At 37.3% G+C, this 25550-nt stretch overlaps 1 protein-coding gene across 9 annotated transcripts; it reads left to right on the top strand.

Annotated features, from left to right (window-relative positions):
- On the top strand, positions 1 to 25445 carry Plod (procollagen lysyl hydroxylase). Of its 9 annotated transcripts, none has more exons than XR_013880865.1 (18): positions 1 to 110; positions 1737 to 1816; positions 2316 to 2395; positions 7951 to 8073; positions 8285 to 8427; positions 10177 to 10360; positions 10600 to 10721; positions 11671 to 11934; positions 12870 to 13105; positions 13295 to 13579; positions 13778 to 13878; positions 14232 to 14316; positions 21546 to 21601; positions 21995 to 22109; positions 22411 to 22507; positions 22845 to 22959; positions 23315 to 23582; positions 24670 to 25445. XR_013880865.1 is itself a non-coding variant. In XM_080165566.1 (17 exons), the coding sequence occupies exons 1-17, from the start codon at positions 42 to 44 to the stop codon at positions 23353 to 23355; spliced, it is 2196 nt and encodes a 731-aa protein (XP_080021692.1). In that variant the 5' UTR covers positions 1 to 41; the 3' UTR covers positions 23356 to 24324. The 9 variants fall into 9 exon arrangements, 3 of the variants coding, with proteins under 3 accessions (XP_080021692.1, XP_080021693.1, XP_080021695.1); XR_013880866.1 differs by having other exon boundaries at positions 24679 to 25445; XR_013880867.1 differs by having other exon boundaries at positions 23315 to 23568; positions 24619 to 25445.
- Positions 25446 to 25550: the final 105 nt, after the last annotated feature.

Below are 25550 nucleotides of genomic sequence, written 5' to 3' on the forward strand. Positions count from 1 at the left end.
TTTATTTTCAGATTTATGCATTTAATACTTGTGAGGAAAAGATGAAGGGACATTTGAGCCTGGTGTCTTTTATCTATCTATTCTCTTTCCCAGCTTTTATTAACACAGAGGTTTGTTTTTATTTTTTATGAAATTCATGCACTATCCTGTAATAGTTTGATTGTCTGTATCTTAAGATCTCGAGTCTTTTTATTATATGGAATCATCACATAGGTCCCTAGATAGTTTTTGGCTATTATTATGCTTACTTTTTCGAATACAGAGCCGATGTTTGCTAGAGATGCAGCCGATTCTTTATAGAATTGTGATTTCTAGGATAAATGATGTGACAATAGTAGCATTTCTATAATTTGGTCTAGGAAGGGGTTGAAGTTTAAATGTCTTGCGTAATGTTTATAGAACAGTATACCTAGGTGTTTTTGTTTAGACTTTTAAATAATGTCACAATTCTTAAATTTTCAATCCATGCTGCTCTTTAACTATTAATGTAGTTTAATCATCGGACTTATATGTGTAGCTCGTCTTTATGGATATTGTTATCATTGTCATTTATCGTTTTTATGTTTGAAAGGCTTCAAACATGATTTTTATGCAAATTCAAGTATTATGAACATATGTTTTGCTTTGAGTTCATAGCTGACCCAATTCAGCCTAAACTAAAATTTATACGTGCATTTTCACATGTGTTTTTAGCATATTATTTTTCTTAATATCCCCTCCAACTCAATTATTAACCCTTTATTTACTGTTTTAAATACTCGAGCTAAGTAACACATGATGAAATATGATCTATATACATATTATATATGAGGGGGATAGGGTCGTGGGGATACAATTTGGGAATAAAAACAATTGATTTAAAAGATTGAATAATATAAGATACATCATGAATTCAAGATTTCCTGAAAACTTGGCGAATTATACCTATTATATTCAGATATTTTTTTTGAGATTTTTCTCTGTTTATTGTTTAAACCGTAATCCTAATCCTAATTTATAAAAATTAGTAAGCGTTTTTAGTCTGTTCCGAAGGATCTCGCTAACCACTGAACCGATATTGTTCTCCTTTACAGTGAAGCTTCTTATAGGTCCTAGGAAGGTTTTAAACTATTTTTTTTGGAGAGGGTATCTTCACCCCCCCTCCCCCCAAAAAAATATTTTTAGAACTCTTTTGAAACTCAAATTTAAAATGGGATGAGGTCGACTTTTCCTCCTCCTACCAGTGCCCCTAGAGGATTCTAGGGGCGTAGCCGCTAGTAACGTATATAGTGAAAAGAGGAATTTTTGCTGTCAATTTAGGTCGCTTATATAGTCTTCAGATATAGGTCAATACGTTCCCTTAAGGTCAGTGGAGGAGATGGGGTGAAGACATAATCGGGGATTGGGGCTATCGTTATTTTAGCCAGTTGGGAAAAACATTTTATCAGGGTATGCAAGAATCTCTCGCAATATCCACGTATTCTATATCCGTTATTGTAATTCGTTTATTCTAGTATAGCTTCGCAACTTAAAATATATTTTGTCTCACCACTTCAAAAAGGGGGTAATTTTTAATATTTTTTTACAGTTCTATATTGTACCATATAAGAACAATTGCCACGCCAAATTTTAGAGTTTCATCCATGTTTTAGAGTCTTACGACATCCAACATTACGGTGAATGCGCGAAAAAATGATCCCCCTTTTAATTAACAAGCGGACAGAAACACACTTTATTACTTTTAATTATTTGTTTAGGAAGAAGATGTTGAACCTAAGAAGTTGACAGTATTTACAGTTGCAACAGAGAAAAATGAACCATACCTCAGATTTGAAAGGTTGGATATTAACAGGGATCTTAAGGGATTAGACAATGGACGATAAATTGATTTACATTTCCAATGATAATCCCTTCTGTAGATTAAAATTCTTTGTTGAAAAGTTTGTACAATCAAAATTCAATCAGAGTTTTTGAGCTAACGAATAAGGTAACGTGGTTTTAACACTATGGGTACCAAAGTAGTGCAATTTACAGCCCAATGTCCCTTTTATTCCTTGATATTAGGATTTATGATAATATCAGCCTTTTTTTACGTTTTGGATATGTTTTTTCTGTGGTAAAGTATCGCATTTATACAAATTCAATTGCTTAATTTTCTGTAGGTATAATAAATCCCGTTTAGAAATTAATTAATTGACTGTCAGTTGGCTGGCTACTTATTCAAAAGTGCAATAACCAATCATAATTAGGTCTTGCTGATTCCAAGACACTACGAATTACTTTTACCTAAATCCTGTAATAATAATGTTATTTAGAATTAATGAATATATGTTTAGGTCTTGTGATTTTTTTGAGCTTGAAGTAGTTGCCCTGGGAGTTGGACAGGCATGGCAGGGCGGAGATATGAATTATCCAGGTATCATCATTCATCTTATGATGTTTTACTAAAACATACAAAGAGATAGTTGCATGAAGTGCATTTAACGAGTTGCGGTGATTGAAGTAGTAATTCTAAACATGTTTTTGTTAAATGTGATAATTATGGGTTACCAGTAAAGATATTTAGATATACCTTCTATGTTTTTAGATTTACATAAAAATTTTGTGATTTCTAAGGTTACCATTTTATAAAAACGATTGCAACCATAAATCATAGAATTCCTTTAAAATTATTATTTCATAGGAATTTTAAAGTCTTGTTATTTTGAAAACTAAATGGTAAAAACGGTAGTCATGGGATTCCTCCCCACGGAATTCCTCCCACTGGATTCCTCCCAACGGGATCCCTCCCACGGTATTCCTTCCACACGGGACTCCTCCCACACGGGATTCCTCCCAACCGGGATCCCTCCCAACCGGGATTCCTCCCAACCGGGATTCCTCCCAACCGGGATCCCTCCCACGGGATTCCTCCCACGGGATTCCTCCCACGGGATTCCTCCCAAACGGGATACCTCAACCAGTATTCCTCCCACACGGGATCCCTCCCACGGGATCCCTCCCACGGAATTCCTCCCACACGGGATACCTCCCACAGTATTCCTTCCACACAGGATACCTCCCACGGTATTCCTTCCACACGGGACTCCTCCCACACGGGATTCCTCCCAACCGGGATCCCTCCCACGGGATTCCTCCCAACCGGGATCCCTCCCACGGGATTCCTCCCAACCGGGATCCCTCCCACGGGATTCCTCCCAAACGGGATACCTCAACCAGTATTCCTCCCCAACGGGATACCTCCCACGGTATTCCTCCCACACGGGATCCCTCCCACGGAATTCCTCCCACACGGGATACCTCCCACAGTATTCCTCCCACACGGGATACCTCCCACGGTATTCCTCCCACACATGATACCTCCCACGGTATTCCTCCCACACGGGATCCCTCCCACGGAATTCCTCCCACACAGGATACCTCCCACAGTATTCCTCCCACACGGGATCCCTCCCACGGCATTCCTTCCAAAAGGGATACCTCCCACGGTATTCCTCCCACACGGGATCCCTCCCACGGAATTCCTCCCACACGGGATACCTCCCACAGTATTCCTCCCACACGGGATACCTCCCACGGTATTCCTCCCACACATGATACCTCCCACGGTATTCCTCCCACACGGGATCCCTCCCACGGAATTCCTCCCACACAGGATACCTCCCACGGTATTCCTCCCACACGGGATCCCTCCCACGGAATTCCTCCCACACAGGATACCTCCCACAATATTCCTCCCACATGGGATCCCTCCCACGGGATTCCTCCCAAACAGGATACCTCCCACGGTATTCCTCCCACACGGGATTCCTCCCAAACAGGATACCTCCCACGGTATTTCTCCCAAATAGGATCCCTCCCACGGGATTCCTCCCAAACAGGATACCTCCCACGGTATTCCTCCCACACGGGATTCCTCCCAAACAGGATACCTCCCACGGTATTTCTCCCAAATAGGATACCTCCCACGGTATTCCTCCCAAATAGGATACCTCTCACGGTATTCCTCCCACACGGGATTCCTCCCACACGGGATCCCTCCCACGGGATTCCTCCCAAACAGGATACCTCCCACAGTATTCCTCCCACACGGGATCCCTCCCACGGGATTCCTCCCACACAGGATACCTCCCACGGTATTCCTCCCACACAGGATACCTCCCACGGTATTCCTCCCACACGGGATCCCTCCCACGGAATTCCTCCCACACAGGATACCTCCCACAGTATTCCTCCCACACGGGATCCCTCCCACGGCATTCCTTCCAAAAGGGATACCTCCCATGGTATTCCTCCCACACGGGATCCCTCCCACGGAATTCCTCCCACACAGGATACCTCCCACAATATTCCTCCCACACGGGATCCCTCCCACGGGATTCCTCCCAAACAGGATACCTCCCACGGTATTCCTCCCACACGGGATCCCTCCCACGGGATTCCTCCCAAACAGGATACCTCCCACGGGATTCCTCCAACACGGGATCCCTCCCACGGGATTCCTCCCAAACAGGATACCTCCAACGGTATTCCTCCCACACGGGATCCCTCCCACGGAATTCCTCCCACACGGGATACCTCCCACGGTATTCATCCCACACAGGATACCTCCCACGGTATTCCTCCCACACGGGATCCCTCCCACGGAATTCCTCCCACACAGGATACCTCCCACAGTATTCCTCCCACACGGGATCCCTCCCACGGCATTCCTTCCAAAAGGGATACCTCCCACGGGATTCCTCCCACACGGGATCCCTCCCACAGAATTCCTCCCACACAGGATACCTCCCACAATATTCCTCCCACACAGGATCCCTCCCATGGGATTCCTCCCAAACAGGATACCTCCCACGGTATTCCTCCCACACGGGATTCCTCCCACACGGGATCCCTTCCACGGGATTCCTCCCAAACAGGATACCTCCCACGGTATTCCTCCCACACGGGATTCCTCCCACACGGGATCCCTCCCACGGGATTCCTCCCAAACAGGATACCTCCCACGGGATTCCTCCCAAACAGGATACCTCCCACGGTATTCCTCCCAAACAGGATACCTCCCACGGGGTAACCACGGGATTGAACCCACACGGGATTGAACCCAACGGGATTGAACCCACGGAATTTAACCCACATGGGATTGAACCCAACGGGATTGAACCCAATGGGATTGAACCCACACGGGATTGAACCCACACGGAATTGAACTTACACGGGATGGAACCCACGCGGAATTGAACCCGCACAGAATTGTGTAAGCCTCCCCTCCCAAATTTGTATTTTATTTTTAAAATTTGGTGGGGGAGGCTCTCAACCCCCAAAAAACCAAGAAAAAAATAAATTGGGAGGGGAGTTTAAACCCCTCAAAAAATTGAAAAAAAAATAAAAAATTTGGAGGGGGAAACTTACACCCCCCACAAAAAAAAATTGGGTGCAGAGACTTAAACCCGCCAAAAAATTGAACAAAAAAATGGAGGGGGAGACTTACAACCCCCAAAAAAATTGGAAGAGGAGACTTAAACCCCCCAAAAAATTGAAGAAAAAAAATTGGGGGAAACCTACACCTTTGTGGGTTCAATCCTGTGCGGGTTCAATTCCGTGGGTTTAATCCCGTGTGGGTTCAATCTTGTGTGGGTTCAATCCCGTGTGGGTTCAATCCCGTGTGGGTTCAATCCCGTTGGGTTCAATCCCGTGCGGGTTCAATCCCGTGCGGGTTCAATCCCGTGCGGGTTCAATTCCGTAGGTTCAATCCCGTTGGGTTCAATCCCGTTTGGGTTCAATCCCGATGGAACCCTCCCACGGTATTCCTCCCACACGGGATTCCTCCCACACGAGATTCCTCCCACACGGGATTCCTCCCACACGGGATTCCTCCCACACGGGATCCCTCCCTCGGGATTCCTCCCAAACAGGATACCTCCCATGGTATTCCTCCCACACGGGATCCCTCCCACGGGATTCCTCCCAAACAGGATACCTCCCACGGTATTCCTCCCAAACAGGATACCTCCCATGGTATTCCTCCCACACGGGATCCCTCCCACAGTATTCCTCCCACATGGGACTCCTCCTAAAAATGTTTCAATTTTTTCCCATTTACAATTTTTCAGGGTGGGGTGACCTTCCACACCCCGTAAAAAAATTTTTAAAATTTTTTTTTCATTTTTAAATTTTTTGGGGTGGGGTGACCTTCCACAACCCCCTAAAATTTTTTTTCTTTAATTTTCATATTTTTACAATTTTTCAGGGTGGGGTGACCCTCCACTTCCCCGGGAAAAAAAAATTTTCTAATTTTTTTTTTTCCATTTTAAATTTTTTGGGGTGGGGTAACCTCCCACACCTCCATAAATTTTTTTTTCAAATTTTTTTTTTTTCATTTTAAGATTTTTGGGGGAAGGATGATATCTCACACCCCCTTAAAAAAAATTTTTTTTCTTCCATATTCAATTTTGTTGAGAGTGGGGTGACCTCCCACACCCCCAAAAAAAATTTTATTCAAATTTTTTTTTCATTTTAAAATTTTTTGGGGTGGGGTGACCTTCCACAACCCCCTAAAATTTTTTTTTTCTTTCATTTTCAAATTTTTGAGGTTTGGGTGACCTTCAACACTTCCATAAAAATTTTTTATCAAATTTTTTTTTTTCATTTTCGGGGGTGGGATGACCTTTTTTTTCTTCAATTTTTTTTTTTTCCATTTTCAATTTTTCGGTGGTAAGGTAACCTTCCACACCTCCCTAAAAATTTTTTTTTAAAATTTTTTTTCTTTTCTGGATTTAAAATTTTTTGGGTTGGGGTGACCTCCAACACCCCCCTAAATTTTTTTTTTCAAATAATAAAAACATGAAAAGTTTAAAATTTGAAAATGAAGGAAAACAAAATTTTGAAAAAAAAATTTTGGGGGGGGTGTTGGAGGTCACCCCACCCTCTCGGAAATTTTAAAATGAAAAAAAAAAATTTATTTTAATTTTTTTTAAAGGGGTGTGGAAGGTCACCCCACCCTGAAAAATTGAAAATGGGAAACATTTTTAGGAGGAGTCCCGTGAAGGAGGAATACCGTGGGAGGGATCCCAATGGGAAGAATACAATGGGAGGTATCCCGTGTGGGAGGAATACCGTGGGAGGTATCCCGTGTGGGAGGAATTCCGTGGGAGGGATCCCATGTGGGAGATATACCGTGGGAGGGATTCCATGTGGGAGATATACCGTGGGAGGGATTCCATGTGGGAGGAACACCGTGGGAGGGATCCCGTGTGGGAGGAATACCGTGGGAGGTATCCCGTTTGGGAGGAATCCCGTGGGAGGGATCCCGTGTGGGATGAATACCGTGGGAGGTATCCCGTTTGGGAGGAATCCCGTGGGAGGGATCCCGTGTGGGAGGAATACCACGGGAGGTATTCCGTTTGGGAGGAATCCCGTGGGAGGGATCCCGTGTGGTAGGAATACCGTGGGAGGTATTCCGTTTGGGAGGAATCCCGTGGGAGGGATCCCGTGTGGGAGGAATACCGTGGGAGGTATCCCGTTTGGGAGGAATCCCGTGGGAGGGATCCCGTGTGGGAGGAATACCGTGTGGGAGGAATCCCGTGGGAGGAATTCAGTGGGAGGAATCCCATGTGGGAGGAATCCCGTGTGGGAGGAATCCCGATGGAACCGGTAAAAACACATGTTTGTGAGTTACAGAAAAACAGTTGCTTGTCTGCAGGAAGTTGATCCTTGTTCAATTTTTCTTTAAGTTATTAAACTTCAGCTTCGCCCTAGTCTATAGTGGCGAAGCTCCAAGACGAAATGAGGGAAGGGGAATTTTTTTTTATAAGGCCCGGAACAAAACTCATTGGATAAACCCTAAATTTCTCAGCTGCTATTCAAGATAACACAGATTATCTGCTCTATAACTCACTTAATCGGTTAGTCCATCCACAATTTTTTTAGCTTCGCAACTTATGGATCTTGTCATGTCTTGTTTAATTGTAGGAGGAGGTTGGAAGGTAAACTTATTGAAAGAAGAACTGGAGAAACGAAAGTCAGAAGATGGAATGATGATGTTCACAGACAGTTATGACGTCATCTTCGCTGCCAGCAGCGAGTCTATATTAGGTAAATTTGTTGCAGTAATAGGCTATGAAAATATTTATTTACTTTTTATTACATATGGAATCTGCGCAGAATTTTAATTGTTTCATTTACATACCTAATTGATTTGATCCTCTACCCTTAGATTTTAAAAAATTAGAGAGCGCGTTTTTAAAACGTTGGATACTAATATGTCTCTTTCCTCCTTGACTAAAATAACGTTATAATTATTTAGGACAATATGAGAAGATGGGAGGTGGTATAATATTTGGAGCTGAAAATTTTTGTTGGCCAGATGTTAATCTCAAGGAGAAATATCCTGTGGTAGAGAAGGGATACAGATTTCTCAATTCTGGAGGCTTTATTGGCTCTATTAAGGTATTTTTTAAAAATGCAATGCCTATCTATACTATATAATATCCTTATAATAGAGTAACATGATCTGTGAGTGTGTGTAACAAAGAATCACGCTAACCACTTAATCGATATGGTTCTGCATTACATTGAATCTTCTCATAGGTCTAGGCAAGACCTATGTCCCTCAACATGAAATGTTCCTAGAGGCCTCTAGGGGCGTATTCTTTATTTAAAGTTAAAGAATAGAGGTGGCATGAGCCACATGTAACTCTGCCTACGGGTGGAGATACTGTCAGAAATATAAGCTTAGCCAAGTAACTACAAAAGAATAGAAAACACTTTGTTAGTAGACGAAAAGGATCTCCACCACATGGGCCAGGTAGTTATCTGGATTATACATCTATACTATATACATTTATTCCAATACTAGCGTCACGTGTACTGTTTATGTATATTGCCAATATTATGATAATTCTCTTTTAAATTATTGTAATTCACTTTAATCAAAGTTTAATTGACTTATCACCTAACTTTTGATTAATAATATCCTTATAAATTAGATTTTAGTTCATATATGAAACTTTTAAGTTTAAAACTTAATTAAAATTCACCCAAACACGTTTTTTTCTAAAAGTAATAAGTAGGTAGGTACTTTAGTTTAGTGTATGATATTTTCTAACCTAATTGAATATTTTTTCCCTCTCAGTCCGCTCTATTTCTTTACAATTTATATACTTAGTAAAAAATTGAATATTTCCTTCTTTCAATTTTGAAATATTGCAAAACATACACCCCTGCAGAAATACAAAATTTTCACTTTGAATTATATCTAATGTAATATTATATCCCTCCACCCAGAAAGGATTAACTTATTACTCCAATGTTTTTAGCCCTTGCAGGGGCAAAAAAAAACTTTCGAAAGCCTGATCTTATAATGACCAATATGAGTATGTGCGGGAAGGATGCTGTATCCCCCTTGAGGTATGAGACTTACAGACAGGATAGTTATAGAGCAGCTATAGCAAAGATAATCTAGCTGTGTCTGCAAAGCTGATCAAGTTCTCCAAAAGATTCTCCAAGGGTTGCACGGCTGCCGGGACGGGAGTAACGGTTAGGGTCTCCAGAGAGGCGGGCAGTGCATTTAATGGTCTGCAATTATATCTTGTGGAGTATTTGATGTTATACCTAGAGAAGAATATGTTATAACATTGGCCAGGTGGTTGAAACCAAAACTTCACCCGGCCTAACTAGGTCCTATTCTCCCCCCAATGTACATTATTTGTATTAGTGGGAAGATGAAATGTTAGTTTCAGTGTATTATATAGAGAATTAAGCTGTACCTGTTTGTTAATTCTGGACAGCTTAGTTCTCTAAAGAGCCGGCAGACATTATAATTAAGCGGTCTGAAAAATTAGAATCTTTATTTGCTAATTGCAACCGCGAAATTAGAATGTCTGCCGCAGTGAGCCGCAGGCAACCCGTTGTTCTTCTCCGGTGATTTGGTGGCCTGAAAGTGTACATGCATTAGTGTACATGACAGAGTAGTTTTACAAATAAATACAATCACGATGTTTACCAGGGATTTTGAGGGGTAATACTATGAATGATAAATGAATTCAAACAAAATTATCTCTTTTGTAAATAAATTGGACACTACGAGTTTTGACCATCAAATCAAGACTATTTTTTAAAAGACGGGTACCAGTATAATTTACAGTCCCTTGACCCCCCCCCCCTCTTCCTGATGTTGACAAATTAAATTAAATGCAGGATGTGTATGGGATGTTACAAGCTGGCGGGAACCTGAAGAACACCGAAGATGACCAGCTCTTCTACACCAAGCTGTTCCTAGACCCAGAGGTGAAGAAGAAATACGACATCAAACTGGATACAAGGGCAGAAATATTTCAGAATCTCAATGGCAATGAGCAAGAAATTCTGTTGGAATTTGAAGGTGAGAAATTTTTTTATTAGATGTAACTAAAGGTTTTTTATTGTTATTAGAACGTAAGAATTGGAATGCAAAGGTATTTATTGAGTGGTTTTGTTGGTAAGAATGAATCTCAATAGATGAGGTATTTTAACTTTTCGAGGGATAAACTTGTTATTAAAATCCAATTGGTATGTTTTCTAACATTATACATTCTAAAATTTGAATCAAATTACCTAATTAATTATAATGTTACTTTCTAGGAGACCATCCGTATTTCTTCAACATGGCTTACAACACAATGCCCATGGTTTTCCATGGAAATGGCCCCTCCAAGCTTTTCCTAAACATGATTGGAAATTACATTCCTGGCCAATGGCATAAGGTAAGAAGACTTTGGATATATACATTAAATCAATGTTGGTAACTTTTCTTATTTAAGATAAATCATAGGTACTCTCTTTTCTAAAAAAAACACTTCTGCTTCTATTTACCTCTCTTTGCGTCCCAGAATAACTTAGGTCTTTTACTTTTTAGTGAATCCAAAGTAATCCTTATTGACAAAATTGATTATCTGCATTAGACCGACTCAGAATTACCACTTTTTTTGAAATTCAATGGGCGCGCTATTTCAACCCATTCCTTTTATGATATAAAGACCAATGATACCAAAAAAAGTGTTCTGGTAGCTTTTTTTCAGCAATATGTCAAATTTGATTTTCATAAAAAAGGGGAAGGTTCCCCCCTGGGGGTGAAATTTTTTTTTCTTTCAAACCATGGCTTTATACACCTTCCTGAATTCGTCTTGAAGAGTACATTAAGGATCAAAAAACGATTTTAAAATATTTTGATCATAGCAAGAGCAATTCTCAAAAAACTAACAATTTTGGCCATTTTAGCAAAATCAGGTGATTTTGACGGTTATTTGAGGATAACTTTTTCTGGGATCAATATTTTTAAAAAACGTTTTTTGATTCTTAATATACTCTTCAAGACGAATTCAGGAAGGTGTATAAAGCCATGGTTTGAAAGAAAAAAAAATTTCACCCCCAGGGGGGAACCTTCCCCTTTTTTATGAAATTCGAATTTGACATATTGCTGAACAAATAGGCTGAGAACACTTTTAAAGGTATCAATAGTCTTATATTTATGAATAGAATGGGTTAAAATAGCGCGCCAAAAAATTTTGCATCTTGAGTCGGCCTAATCTGCATGATAGTGTTCAATGAAAAGTAAAAACATTACGTTAATTCAACTTGATTGCAAAAACAGAAAACAGGATTTAGAAATAAGTAATTTTTAAAGATGTGTCTGAAATAAATCATATGATTTAGGAACTTGGCTGTGAGGATTGTTGGAGAGAATCTGTTGACTTCACAGACTTTCCCACCCCTCCCAAGATCCTGATGGCGCTGTTCATTGAGGAGGCAACTCCGTTCACCGACGAGTTTCTGGACAGGGTTGTCAACCTGGATTATGACAAGTCATACATTGATCTCGTCATTCACAATGCCGCGGAGTATCATTCTAAACAGGTTGCCGAGTTTGTGGAATATTGGGGAAATGAAAATCTGATTGAGACCTACAAAAGTATTAAGGTAAGTTTCAACTCCATGCTAATTATGACAGCTGTCCCTTAATCCAACATTGTAAATGAAACTAATGATAACTTAAGAAGTTGGAGGAATTCAATCACACTTTTAAAAGTTAATGATATGAGTAAACTCGAGACAGCTCGAGCACGCTAAAGTTTTGACATCCCCCAAACCAAAATTCTCTATGACTTACCAACCCTCTTTGCTGTTTTAGGATATACCAACCCTACCTTATTTTGCCATAAAGTTATTACACCCCCCCCCTTTAGAAGCCAGATCAGGGCTATAAGGGGGGGGGGAGTTCTGACACATTTGCGTAAACCTGGTGTATAGGCTTTATCTTTGGACTTAGAGGATAGGTTATTAGGGATAAAATCATTCTTTTATGATAAATTTCCCCCAGATTTAAGCTTTTTTGGATAGGCCTTCAGGTTCCGGAGCTCCAGGCCTCCAGGTGGTCTCTGTACAGGTAAAAATTTTAAATAAGATTTTTTTTAAAGAGTTAGAGGTTAACTTATAAAACAAAATATGCTTCTTTTTGATTGTTATTCACATATTTGAAGAAAAAAACATACATATTTTGTCTCATATGCTGACATCTAACTCTTAAAAAAAATTTTTTTTTTCATTTTTACCTGTCGAGAGACCACCTGGAGGCCTGGAGCTCCGGAATCTGGAGGCCTATCCAAAAAATCTTAAATCTGGGAGATATTCATCAAAATACTAGAATGATTTTATCCCTAATAACCTATCCTCTCAGTCCAAAGATAAAGCCTATACACCAGGTTTACGCAAATGTGTCAGAACTCCCCCCCCCCCCTTACTTAAATATCATTGCCTGCAATCTGCATATACCAATACCTTGGAAAAAAAATCCAAAAATATTGCTAAATAAAACTCTTGTAAAGATTAATCTACAAGTAAACAAATATGTGTAGGTAATCCCAATTGAAGAGCAAGAAGTAAACGCCAGAAACGAGGCCCTGGAACTCTGCCAAACCAAATCCTGCGACTATGTATTCGTCATTGACTCTGTGGCTCACCTGGATAATTCCGACACATTGAAGCTGTTGATTGAGCAGAACAGGGACGTGGTGGCACCCATGATGTTCAGGCCCTACACTGCATGGAGCAACTTCTGGGGGGCGCTCTCCAAGGATGGTTTCTATGCCAGGTTTGTAAGGATTTGACAACAATGTTAAATAATTTACTTTTTAGATATCAATTAAGTGTTTCAGTTTATGAATATATACATAAATATTAGGTACCTATACTTTCTCTTATAGGATTATATTTTAAGTCTGTATAGTTTATGTAATCTATAATAGCTAGCATGTTAAATTAAAACCCAATAATCTTTCAGGTCATTGGACTACATGGAGATTGTAAACAATGAGAGACGTGGTCTTTGGAATGTGCCCTACATCAGCTCCTGCTACCTTATTTCCAGCAAGATTCTGAAGGGTCAGGCTGCTGACCTGTACCTGCACGAGTCACTGGACCCAGACATGGCCCTGACGGCCAACCTGCGGACCAGGAATGTGTTCATATTTGTGTCCAACAGGGTCAACTTTGGACATTTGATCAATAATGAGAAGTTTGCTACAAATCATTTGAATAATGAACTCTGGGAAATGAAAACAAACAGGTAGAAGTCTTTATACATTTATTATTTTTGGACCGCCGATCGACCAACGACTCTAAGATGTGTTTCCTCCTAAAAAAAAAACAGTTTACGGCGAAGCTACTATGTAGTAAAGTTAAAATGAACCTTTTCTCAGTATTTTTTTACTTTTGTATTAAAGTTAAGCAAAGATCTTATCTAAAACATAAAAACTATATTCAGATATGATTGGGAGCGAAGATACTTGCATGTGAACTATTCCAAAGCCTTAGAAAAGGGTCACGAACCTGCCAACCCATGTCCAGATGTTTACTGGTTTCCAAGTAAGATTTTTATGTAAATATTATTGTACTATTGTATAGGACATTAGACAACGATCTCTTTTACTGTTAGAGTTTTGTCTGAGCTATGGAATGTTGATTATGCAAACTAGCAGCTACGCACCAAGAGGCCTCTAGTGGTTTACAGGGGGGGGGGGGGGGGGCGAACGTACTTTTAATTTATTTTTTTCAAAGTAAAAAACATATGATAAAGCGAGATCCTTCATTACACAGAGACAGACATCCCGCTCCTTTTCTAAAAGGATGTATTTGAGAAATTCAAAGTATTTGAATTTATTTTTTTCAAGACGAATTTTGTTGTTGTTAATGAGTACAAATATTTTCCCATTTTTTAGTGTTTACAGAGAAGTTTTGTGACGAGTTTGTTGGGGAAGCGGAGCATTTCGGAAAATGGAGTAGTGGATCTAATCATGATGAAAGGTAGATATTTATTGATTTTAATAACCGGCGGTTTCCTCCAAAGTACTTGTTGAGCACTGAAAACCTTCTTCACTTATTAAGTTATTGTTGAAATAAATTAAAAATAAGTTTGGGAGGAAAGTTTTTTTCATTTGTTTGTTAATCACTTTAGAGCAGGTTGGTTAATATTGAATACTGTGTAGACCCGCAGGGTGAGCGCTTCCACAGGGGTTAGGCATAGGGTGAAAACTGTCCCGATAACTTATTTTAAATGATTTAATAAGTGGTGAATTTCAGTTTTTAAATGAGTTATTTAAGCAAACAAAAGGGATAGTTCTATGAAGTGTATTTAAAGAGTTAAGGTACTTAGAATAGTGAACTTTTATATGTCTTAGTAGAATATATTAGGCATTGGATAGATATGATTATATGTTAAAGAATTTTTAACATTGACCAGACCAAACTTTTTTTATTTGACAATATCGAAAAAAGTTAAAGAGATTTGCCACATAAATTACATGAGAATGGTCTATTTTTTTCCAAATATGTATAGCCAAAACACCAATTTTAGATAATCTTTTTCCACATATTTCACAAGAGTTATAAAAAAATTGAATAGGGGTTCCCCTTGGGACAAGTTACTTAAAAAACATAAAAAAAAATAACGCCCGGTTCACTATAGGACAGGTTTTCTATAGATTCTTTTTAAAAAAATAAAGAAAACCGTCCGGTTTACTTACAATATACACATTATCTCACACGGAAATACCAACTAACCATACAACATATATATATATATAAAGACCATTCTCATGTAATTTATGTTGCAAATCACTAACTCTTTTAGATATTGTCAAATAAAAAAAGTTTGGTCAGGTCAATGTTAAAATTCTTTATCACAATCATATCTATCAAATGCCTAATTTATTCTACTAAGACATATAAAAAGATCACTACTCTAAGTACCATACTGAATATTTTATTGGTCATTCTTTGTTGTTATATGTATTTTGTTGTATAAAAAGTTTAAAGTTCTATTAACTAGTAAATGCTATCTAAAGTTGTATTTATGACAAAAAAAGTTTTTGCCATATATAACACGCAACGAAGTTGAAAATAAAAATGAAAAACTCATTTTTTAAAGAAAATCCCTGGTAAAATCTCTTAATTTTAATCAATAACTTTATATTATGCACTACTACGTTATTTAAAATAGAAAAAACTTACAGTTCACTATTTTTTTTTAAATGCACTTCGTGAAACTATCCCTTTAGCATATATGGATATTTAAATCCAAAGGTATTAAATGATCGAGCAATAAGGAAAGCACCAAATAGTCTTGTAATTTCTTTGACAAAAAAGAGTTAAAAATTTTAGCAAGCTAATTTTAAATTGTAATCATAAAAAACATTTTTTAAAAGTTCAAAGCACATATGGGCAATAAGGGGGCCAGGCAAAGTATTAGAAAACGAAATTGATAGGTATATAAATATATTTCAGGTTAGCAGGTGTTTATGAAGCAGTTCCAACCAGAGATATACATATGAATCAAATTATAATTATATTTTAGGTTAGCAGGTGGTTATGGAGCAGTTCCAACCAGAGATATACATATGAATTAAATTATAATTATATTTCAGGTTAGCTGGGGGTTATGAAGCAGTTCCAACCAGAGATATACATATAAATCAAATTATAATTATATTTCAGGTTAGCTGGTGGTTATGAAGCAGTTCCAACCAGAGATATACATATGAATCAAATTATAATTATATTTCAGGTTAGCTGGTGGTTATGAAGCAGTTCCAACCAGAGATATACATATGAATCAAATTATAATTATATTTCAGGCATAGGCGTCCAAGGGGGGGGGTAATGGGCCATTTGGCACCCCCAAAATTTTGTGAACAATACCCCCCCCAAAAAAAAATTACCCCTACCTAAGGGGTGCCGTAGGCACCCCCAACGATTTTGGGGGGGGGGTATTTACCCCCCCAAACCATTTTGGGGAGGTAATTACCCCCCCAAAATAAATGTTCTTTAAAAAAAAAATTTTACTGTCCAACCAGTTAAAACAGTTCTTAACCATGATAACAAAAAAATTAATAGTTTGATCATGTTTTATTTGCTTGGGCCTTTATAAGGGCTAAAACCATCCCGGGGATCTATGATGTAATTGTAAAGCACTGAAGATTCCATAAAATAGATACCTAACTAAATTAAATATTTCATTAAATAATGAAAAAGAATTTCTATAGGCGATTTCTTTTGGGAGGATGTCAGGGTGTCTCAAAACTAGTTATAAAACTTATTAGGACCTATAAGACGCTTCACTTTAAAGTAAAATCATATTGGTTCATTGGTTAGTGAGTTAATTATTGTATTTTTATGTTCTAAAGAATGAGATACTACTATATATTTGAATAGTAGTGGCGCCCTTAGCATCTAAGAACTCGTGTTTTCTAAAGGGTAAAAAGGGAGGAGAAAAATAGCCTAAAACCACTCAAAGGATTGACCTATAATAGTGTGGAACTGAAATAGACGGAAATTACCTGTCTAATGACGTAGTCTTCAACACAAGTAATTCCCGCAGCTATCTACCATTCTCTCTGGAATAGTTAAACACAATTAGATATCTATTGATGTAAAGGTTAACCCTCCTATATCTGAAATAGATAATAAGAGGTTATTAAATGAAAGAGATAGGAATAGTATTAATTTTAATATATTGCCAAAAATATAAACTTAAACCAAATATAAACAAACGATAATATTAACAATAAATCACAGATAGTTTATAACAGGGTAGAATGTTCCTGTTTATGGAGATTTGACAAGCAGTTATGTAAAGGATAGGATGTTCCTTGTATAGAGATGATTTTGGGCCTCGGTTGGATAGGTTGGGCCTCGGTTGGATAGGTACCTAAAAGTCATATCTTCTTCAATAACAGCTTCTGGGTTGTTGTCTTGCCTTTCTTGATTAGCTTGATAAATCTTTGCAGCCATTACTGCCATGTGGGTATCAACCCAAATATTTCTGCTGTCTTTCTCATTCATCAAGTATCCACCGGTCATTTCAAGAGGCACTGGTTGTCTTTCCAGTGCTGCTGGAGCTCTTTCACCTGAAACGCCATACACATGGTGGCGTATGAAACCCTTAACAACTTGTTTCATACCTAGCTCATTCAAGTTTAGTCCCAGGTTTTCTTTATTGCAGAATTCCGTGTAGAGACTACCTTTGACAGCAATACGTCCGCCCCTAATTGGTTTTGTTACCCATTTGTGTATGTTGATGTGGTTTGTTTCCAGCCTATCATTTATCTGCTTTAGCCTGTAATTTATGGTCCTTATTTCAGGCCACATGTACTCCAGAGCTGGAGGGAAATGCAGAGTAGAAAAGGCGACATGAACATTAAATATGTTTTGTTGAACTCGCATTTTTGGGTTTCTTTCTTCTTCTGGAAGCCTTAGTTGATTTCTTAGACTGATGACAATGTCTGCAATGGTGTTTGCAATGTTGCATATTTTTCTAACTCCGAGGGTGGGCATGAAGCGTTGAAAAATGCTGATGGTGATGTATGTTTTTTTCATTCTGGCTGCCTGCTCTATGGTTGTTTTGCAGTAGTAGACCATTTCTTGCATTGATGAAGCAGGGAATGAATAAAATACCAGTGGAGTTACTAGACAATCATCTGGAATGGCTTGATCTATGATGATATAATGATCTTCATCATCAGTTTTGATGGTGTTCAGATCCATCTCATTTAGCTTTTCGGCAGGTACCTGTTCCAGAAATTTTTCTGGAATGTCTTTGATAGGTGAGGTGTGTTGTTTTCCTCTTCCCTTTTCAGTTTTGTTTTTATTATCATCTCTCCTAGAGTATCTGCCCTGGCTCCTAGGGGGGTTTTGTTTGGTTTTAGGGGGGTAGCTTGCCCTATTCTTTGGTGGGTAGCTTGTCCTGTTCTTGGAGGGGTAGCTTGCCCTGCTCCTATGAGGTTCATGACTCTTGGATTTTTCAGTAGAGTATGATCTTCCTCTGCGATAAGAAGTGGAGGTGTCACTTTTTCTTCTTAGCTCACTTCTTGCTCTATTAGCCAAGTGCTCTTCATTTTCACTTGCTTTTCTTTTCTCGTTGGTAGAGATTACAGGGTGAGATTTTCCTGTTTTATTCTCATTAGGTGGAGAAATTACAGGGTGAGATGTTCCTGTTTTATTCTCATTGTCAGGATTTGATTTTCCTGATTTTTTGTCCTAGTTGGCTGTGCAGTTTCTGCAAAGATTTAAGCTGTGTTTTGGGGTCAGCAGCTAGTAGATTTACTGCAAAGATATCCTCCAGGTATAGTATGTCACCTGCTTCCCCATCTTCAAGGAGGTTGACAATGAAATGGCCCGCTGATGTTGTTTTCAGCTCAACCATCTTTCCATTTATCATTGCTTTGTCTTGTGCCATGTACAAGATAGCGTTGAATTTTTGTAGATCTGATTTGGACATAAGCATGGGAATGTCAGACGAGATAACGTATACTTCTATTGAGGTAAGTTTGTCCCCAAGGAAGATTGGTAGGCACCATTTTTCCTTCGAGGTCAGGGATTGGTTGTTCCCAAACCTGAATTTGATATTTGCTGGCATTGGTCCAGTAACTTTATTATGTAGTGGAGATGGAAGGTTGTCTAGATAAATTTTCAACCATTTTTCTCCGCATACTGTTTGAGAGCAGCATGTGTCCAAGGCTGCACAATTTAGAGCTTCAGTTGTGAATCTGCTGAGCTCCAGTTGAGAGAAGTTTTCTGAGAGGCAGATGCTTCCAAGTTCCTGAGGTTCCTGATCTTGGTTGTCCTGTCCAGTCGATTGTTCCTCATTTGTGTTTTCAGCAACATTTATTTGGAAGTAACCTGCTCCAGAGTTTCTTTTATTGTTGAAGAATTGCTCTTTGGCTTTTCTATATTGGGAGCAATCTTTTTGAGTATGTGATCTTGCTCTGCAGAAATCACATCTTGGGCCTTGGGGGTTGCTGTTGTTGTAGGCTTGATAGTTGCCTCTATTGTTAGAGGCTGGTTGGTATGTTCCTCTTCCTCTATAAGAACCTTGTCGAAATTGTTGTTGTCTATTTCCAGGTTGTTGGTTCTTTAGTTGGTTTTGGAGTTGTTGTTTCTTCTGCCAGGCTTGTTTCTTGTAGAAACTGGCTGCCATAGCATGTCCTTCAGCAAGTATCTCTTCATCAATGTCGTTCAAGTCCACATTTTCTGTAGAGTTTGCTTCTTCAGCTATCAGAGCTGTTTCAGCTCTGACTTCTTTAGCTGTTCCTTTAATGTCGTTGATTTTATCAGTAAGCTGACATACAACAGCATCTTTAATTTTATCATAGATTAGGGTCTCATCATGAGATCCTGCCATTGCCATTATCATTTCATACTGAGAGTCAGATAGTTTGATGTTCTCAGTAGGTGAAGGGCTTTTCCTAATGGTTTTATTGTACCAAAGGTTGTTTCAAACTCTTTCAAGATGTTTTCGAAGTGTCCTATAAATTGCTTAATTGTTTGACCTGGCTTTCGCTGAATATCAATGAAGGCATCCCATTTTTCAGCAGCTTTGCCTATACCTGTTGTTTCTAGGTACTTATCAAGAACATTAAGCACTTTAGTGACTCCTTCTGTATCATTTCCAAGAGCTTCTTCATCATGTTCAGTATATACATGATTTTGGAGATCTGGACCAAATTTTGATTTATTGGTCAAGTTGTATGCTAGTACAGCACCACGTTGATTTTCAGGAACATGGGTAATTGTTTTCCATGCTCTTACTCGTCTCTTGAATTCCGCGTAATTCTCGCATTCTTCTAGATCCAGAGGGTTAACTAGCATTTTTTGGATTGACATTTTCCGTAACAAACAGTGATATGTTTATTACTTGAATCTATTTGTGGGTAACCACTTCCTATCTCTTATAAACGGGTGTCCGTTAGTTGTTACAGAACCGTTAAGATTTTCGGTTGTTTTGTAACGTGCATTGAACCTTTTCTTTAATAACGGGTGACCGTTCTAAGGTTTTACAGATTAAGTTACGGATTGCCGTATGTTCACAAGAGATATACTAGAGAATGCTAGCCTATGTCCAAGGTAAGATGCTATGTGAGGTTGTTTTCACTGTAGCTCTGCTACCATTGAAATAGACGGAAATTACCTGTCTAATGACGTAGTCTTCAACACAAGTAATTCCCGCAGCTATCTACCATTCTCTCTGGAATAGTTAAACACAATTAGATATCTATTGATGTAAAGGTTAACCCTCCTATATCTGAAATAGATAATAAGAGGTTATTAAATGAAAGAGATAGGAATAGTATTAATTTTAATATATTGCCAAAAATATAAACTTAAACCAAATATAAACAAACGATAATATTAACAATAAATCACAGATAGTTTATAACAGGGTAGAATGTTCCTGTTTATGGAGATTTGACAAGCAGTTATGTAAAGGATAGGATGTTCCTTGTATAGAGATGATTTTGGGCCTCGGTTGGATAGGTTGGGCCTCGGTTGGATAGGTACCTAAAACAATGCATGAAATAGTATATTTCATATAGGAACCATCATGGGATCTATGTGAAGCTTTCCTAAAAAGGAGAACTCAGTATTAAAAGTAATTAAATCTGAAGCTATAGTCAAATAAACCTTACTTACTACTTTATGTTATAAGATAGTACTTATTAACTTAATAGATTAGGTAGGTGCTTTTTTTACATAATTAAATTACCCCCCCCAAAAAATTTTACCCCCGGGGTAAATTAGTTTGGGGGGGGTAATTACCCCCCCCAACAGATTTGGGGGGAGTATTTACCCCCCCCCAACAGACTTTAGGGGGGGTAATTACCCCCCCCAATCAAATTTTACCCCCGGGGTAAAAATTTTGGGGGGGGTAAAAAAAAATTTCGGCGCGCTTCGCGCGCCATTTTACCCCCCCCCAAACACGAATTACCCCCCCCCCTAAAATTTTTTACCCCCCCCAAAAAAAAAAGCTTGGACGCCCCTGATTTCAGGTTAGCTGGTGGTTATGAAGCAGTTCCAACCAGAGATATACATATGAATCAAATTATAATTATATTTCAGGTTAGCTGGTGGTTATGAAGCAGTTCCAACCAGAGATATACATATGAATCAAATTATAATTATATTTCAGGTTAGCTGGTGGTTATGAAGCAGTTCCAACCAGAGATATACATATGAATCAAATTATAATTATATTTCAGGTTAGCTGGTGGTTATGAAGCAGTTCCAACCAGAGATATACATATGAATCAAATTGGTTAGTATACACAAAATAAATTCTTCAAAAAACAATATAATACCTAGTGTCACTCAGTATATTGTGATGAAAAGTCTTATAAAATAAGAAACATAAAAATGGTGTAATTTTTTTCATTAGTCACTTCCTATTATATGAAGTAGTGAGGTTATATGTTTAAACCATAAGATAACAGAAATATCTCTTTTGATCGTATGATGATTCTCACTGAATCTTTATAATTGTCTTAGGTTGGTTTAGGCTAATTTATTACCTTCTTTCTCCTTTACTTGTTAGGGGCGAACAGCTAGTCATAATAATATCTATTCCTGAATCATATCTGTATTAAGGATAGGTATTGAGAATTAAATATAACTGTGTTTTACTAGAGAGTTTAAAACAAATATTTTCTAGGTTTTGATGATGAATGGCTGTATATTCTTGATACCTATGTGAGGCCACTTCAAGAATCTGTTTTCATTGGATATTTCCATCAACCTCCCAGATCACTCATGAATTTTATGGTCAGGTAAAAGCATCATTTTATTTATCTTTGCGGGTTGTAAAATTGAAAGAATAAAGATATATAAAAAATGTACCATCATTGTCATTGCACCTTCAGTTTACACACTCGGACAACGAACCCATTTATTGCAAGAAGACCTTTGTCTTCAGGTTACGATTGTGTCTTTTATTAGAATGCGTCACATAACTACAATATAGGTAACAATTTTCAACATATTTATGACAAGGGTATAAGATAGGATGCGCTTAAACTGACACCAGTCTTAATTTATTTAATTGTTCTTAAATATTGAATTTTTTTACAGGTATCGTCCAGACGAGCAGCCATACCTGCGACCTCACCACGACAGCTCAACCTACACTATCAATGTTGCACTGAATCATGTGGGCGTAGATTATGAGGTTTGATCTTGTTTTGATTGTTTGTAGTGTTAAGCCAACCAATAAGAAAACGTTATTATCAAACTTAGGAGACTAGTGTAATAAACACCACGTGCATTACACTAGTCTCCTAAGTTTGATAATAACGTTTTCTTATTAGTTGGCTTAACAACTTTTTGGAGAATTAATTAATTTTGATTGATTGGTTAATTAGATTGAGTTTCCAAACGTTTCAACCACTAATTGTAATTTACAGAAGAGGTAATTGAGTGTATCATCATTGGGATGAACATCAATTTATATTCCAATGTCTTATCCCTTTATATCCCTAACTAATCTTGTAATTCCTATGTTTCAGGGAGGTGGTTGCAACTTCTTGAGGTACAAGTGCAAAGTGCAAGACACAAAGAAAGGTTACATGCTCATGCATCCTGGCAGGCTGACCCACTATCATGAAGGACTTCATACTACAAAGGAAATTATCAATATTTTATAATATTAAACAAAAAAACTTCTTTTATAATTTTGCTCCAAATAAAAAGAAAAAAAGTATTTGCGATTAGATTCATTTACCACCAGTTTACCCACAAATATTTGCAAGATACAAAAGGTAGAAATCCCATATAGATTTTGCAAGATTATAGCATTTTATTGCAGTTTATTTTGTCTTTATTACTTTTCAAAAAGTTGGAGACAAAATAATTTTTCTTTCGTATGAATAACTTAACCCAAAAACTACATTTTCACCAAATTTACGTTGTTGCCTAGGTATAGATCATTTTGAAGTAGAATTTTTGTTTTAATTTTATATTATATTGATAATGATTTAGGGGACACGATACATTATGATATCATTTGTTGATCCTTAGGCAGAAAAAAAAACAATTTTAATATCAATTTAATCATATTGATAATTGTTTCTAGGGCACAAGATACATTATGGTCTCTTTTGTAGATCCTTAAGTATTAGGTGATGAGAGAATGTATACAAAAAAAAAATCCGCGATGCAACAAGAAGTCGTCTTTCTCAGTCGTCAACAAGAAGAACTGAACTCAAATCTCTAGAGCAATAACTTAGTTAGGTCAATGAACAGGAGTTGGTGTTAATAAAGCACATTTTTCTAGTTTTTACAATGCAAATGACAATTTTAGTCGTAAGTAGTCGGGGATTTCCCGACTTTTTGAAAGGGGTAGTTTCACAAAATGCATTTGAACTTAATTTAGTGAACCGCATATTTTATCCTGGTTAAATGGTTAAACTACATTTATATGGCATATATTTGAAAAAATTTCAATTTTCTACCACGTAGTTTTTAAAATATCAAGACTTGAAAATCGTCTTTTTAAATTGCATATATCACAAAAAAGACAATTTTCAGGTCTTGATATTTTGAAAACTACGTGGTAGAAAATTGAATTAATTTCCAATATATGCTATTTAAATGTAGTTTACCACATTAACTAAGAAAAAATATGCGGTTTACTAAATTAAGTTCAAATGCATTTCGTGAAACTACCCCTTTAATTAGGTAGTACAGTTGTATTTGTTAAGTTGTTTGATGAAAAAAAGCTTGTGTAAAAATTTGAACCATTTTTGACAAGTATTATGCTCAGTAATTTCACTCTCAAATTTTTAGGACCCCCTTGTGGGGGTGAAAAATTCATAGCACCAGAACCATGGCTTCATGGTGCTCCCAGAAAAGGCCTTGAGGAGTAGAATCAGGAACTTTTGTCCGTTTTAGAGGTTTTTTTTAGAGATTTTCTCAGGCTAGGACTGAGATATTTTGAAACAGATAATAGTTCCTGATGCCATGAATTTTTGACCAACATATGGGGGGGGGGGGGGTAAAAAATTTCTAGATGAAATTAATGGGCATAATACTGTCTAAAATGGTTAAAATTTTTACGCACGTGTTTTTTTTCACCAAAAGGTATAATAAATGCATCTGCACTACTTGAATTTTTTTTTTAAGTCAGGAGAAAAAATCCTCATTAAGTAGTGCAGTAAAATATCAAATAATGAACTAGATAAGGAAAACTTAAAGAAAATCATAATATAGAAAAGGAAGTAAAAAGATTTCTTTGCAACATTTTAAGTGCCTTAGAACAAAAGGAAATTTGCATACCTATAGAATAAAATTATAATGCTTTGCTAAACACCAACATACATAACATATGCCTAGCTAAATTAGTACCATAATAATTTGTAATTAATCTATGTCACAAATATTAGTCGTCTACCTATGCATAAAAAGACTGTATAATTTTGTCCTGATATTGTTTTTAAATTCCACTCAAATGTAAACCAGAATTCTCATAATGATATTGTTCTCAAAATTACAAAAAATATGAATTGTTATAAAAATCCGTACCTACCTACCTTATTTAAGAAATAAAACTAAAACACCGTTTTTTACCCACCTCTTAGATTTAAACTAATTTTTCATGTAGAAATTTGTGTATTAGAAATATAAAAAAAATTAATTTATTACCCATGTTGAATCTTTTGTAAACCATTGGATGTATTGGCTCAAAAAGTGTTTAATTTAAAGAAAGATATCCAAGTATATCCCAAAACTTTAACAGATGTGGTTATATGAACCATTTCTATGAATTTAAAGTGTTAAAGATAAGTTTTCCTGTGGAAAAAATAATAGATTTGTAGGTTTTCATCATTTTTATATGAGGTTGAGTTTATCTATTTTAAAATTATTATTCCTGGTTTTATTGTTATTTTTATACCTATTTTATGTTAAATAAGTTGTATTATTTTATTAAGCATTTATTTTTATACCCCCTAAATTTTTGTTATTTTCTTATTATTTATGTTAAAACAATGTGATTTATTATTATTTTGTGCCAAATAGAAAAATAATCTCATTCTTACTTAATGATATTATACTTATGTAATGTTGTATTATGCATTAAAATTGAAATTTGTTAATAAAATGATTTTGATGATTCCTAATTTTTTTAAGAATTGAATGATGACCTTTTTTGTAAACTTCTATGTTATTTGTAGTTTTAACTTTGACAAAGCTTTTGACATTTGTCATTAGTGTTT

Source organism: Acartia tonsa, chromosome 6, assembly GCF_053477335.1.
Source record: "Acartia tonsa isolate MP-2025a chromosome 6, ASM5347733v1, whole genome shotgun sequence".
Classification (NCBI taxonomy): domain Eukaryota; kingdom Metazoa; phylum Arthropoda; class Copepoda; order Calanoida; family Acartiidae; genus Acartia; species Acartia tonsa.

Coding starts and splice junctions, on each gene's coding strand:
- Plod (XM_080165566.1), top strand. CDS start 42: ATGAAGGGACATTTGAGCCTGGTGTCTTTTATCTATCTATTCTCTTTC. Junction 8,074..8,284: donor CAGCAGCGAGTCTATATTAG/GTAAATTTGTTG, acceptor ATAATTATTTAG/GACAATATGAGAAGATGGGA. Junction 22,110..22,410: donor CTCATGAATTTTATGGTCAG/GTAAAAGCATCA, acceptor ATTTTTTTACAG/GTATCGTCCAGACGAGCAGC.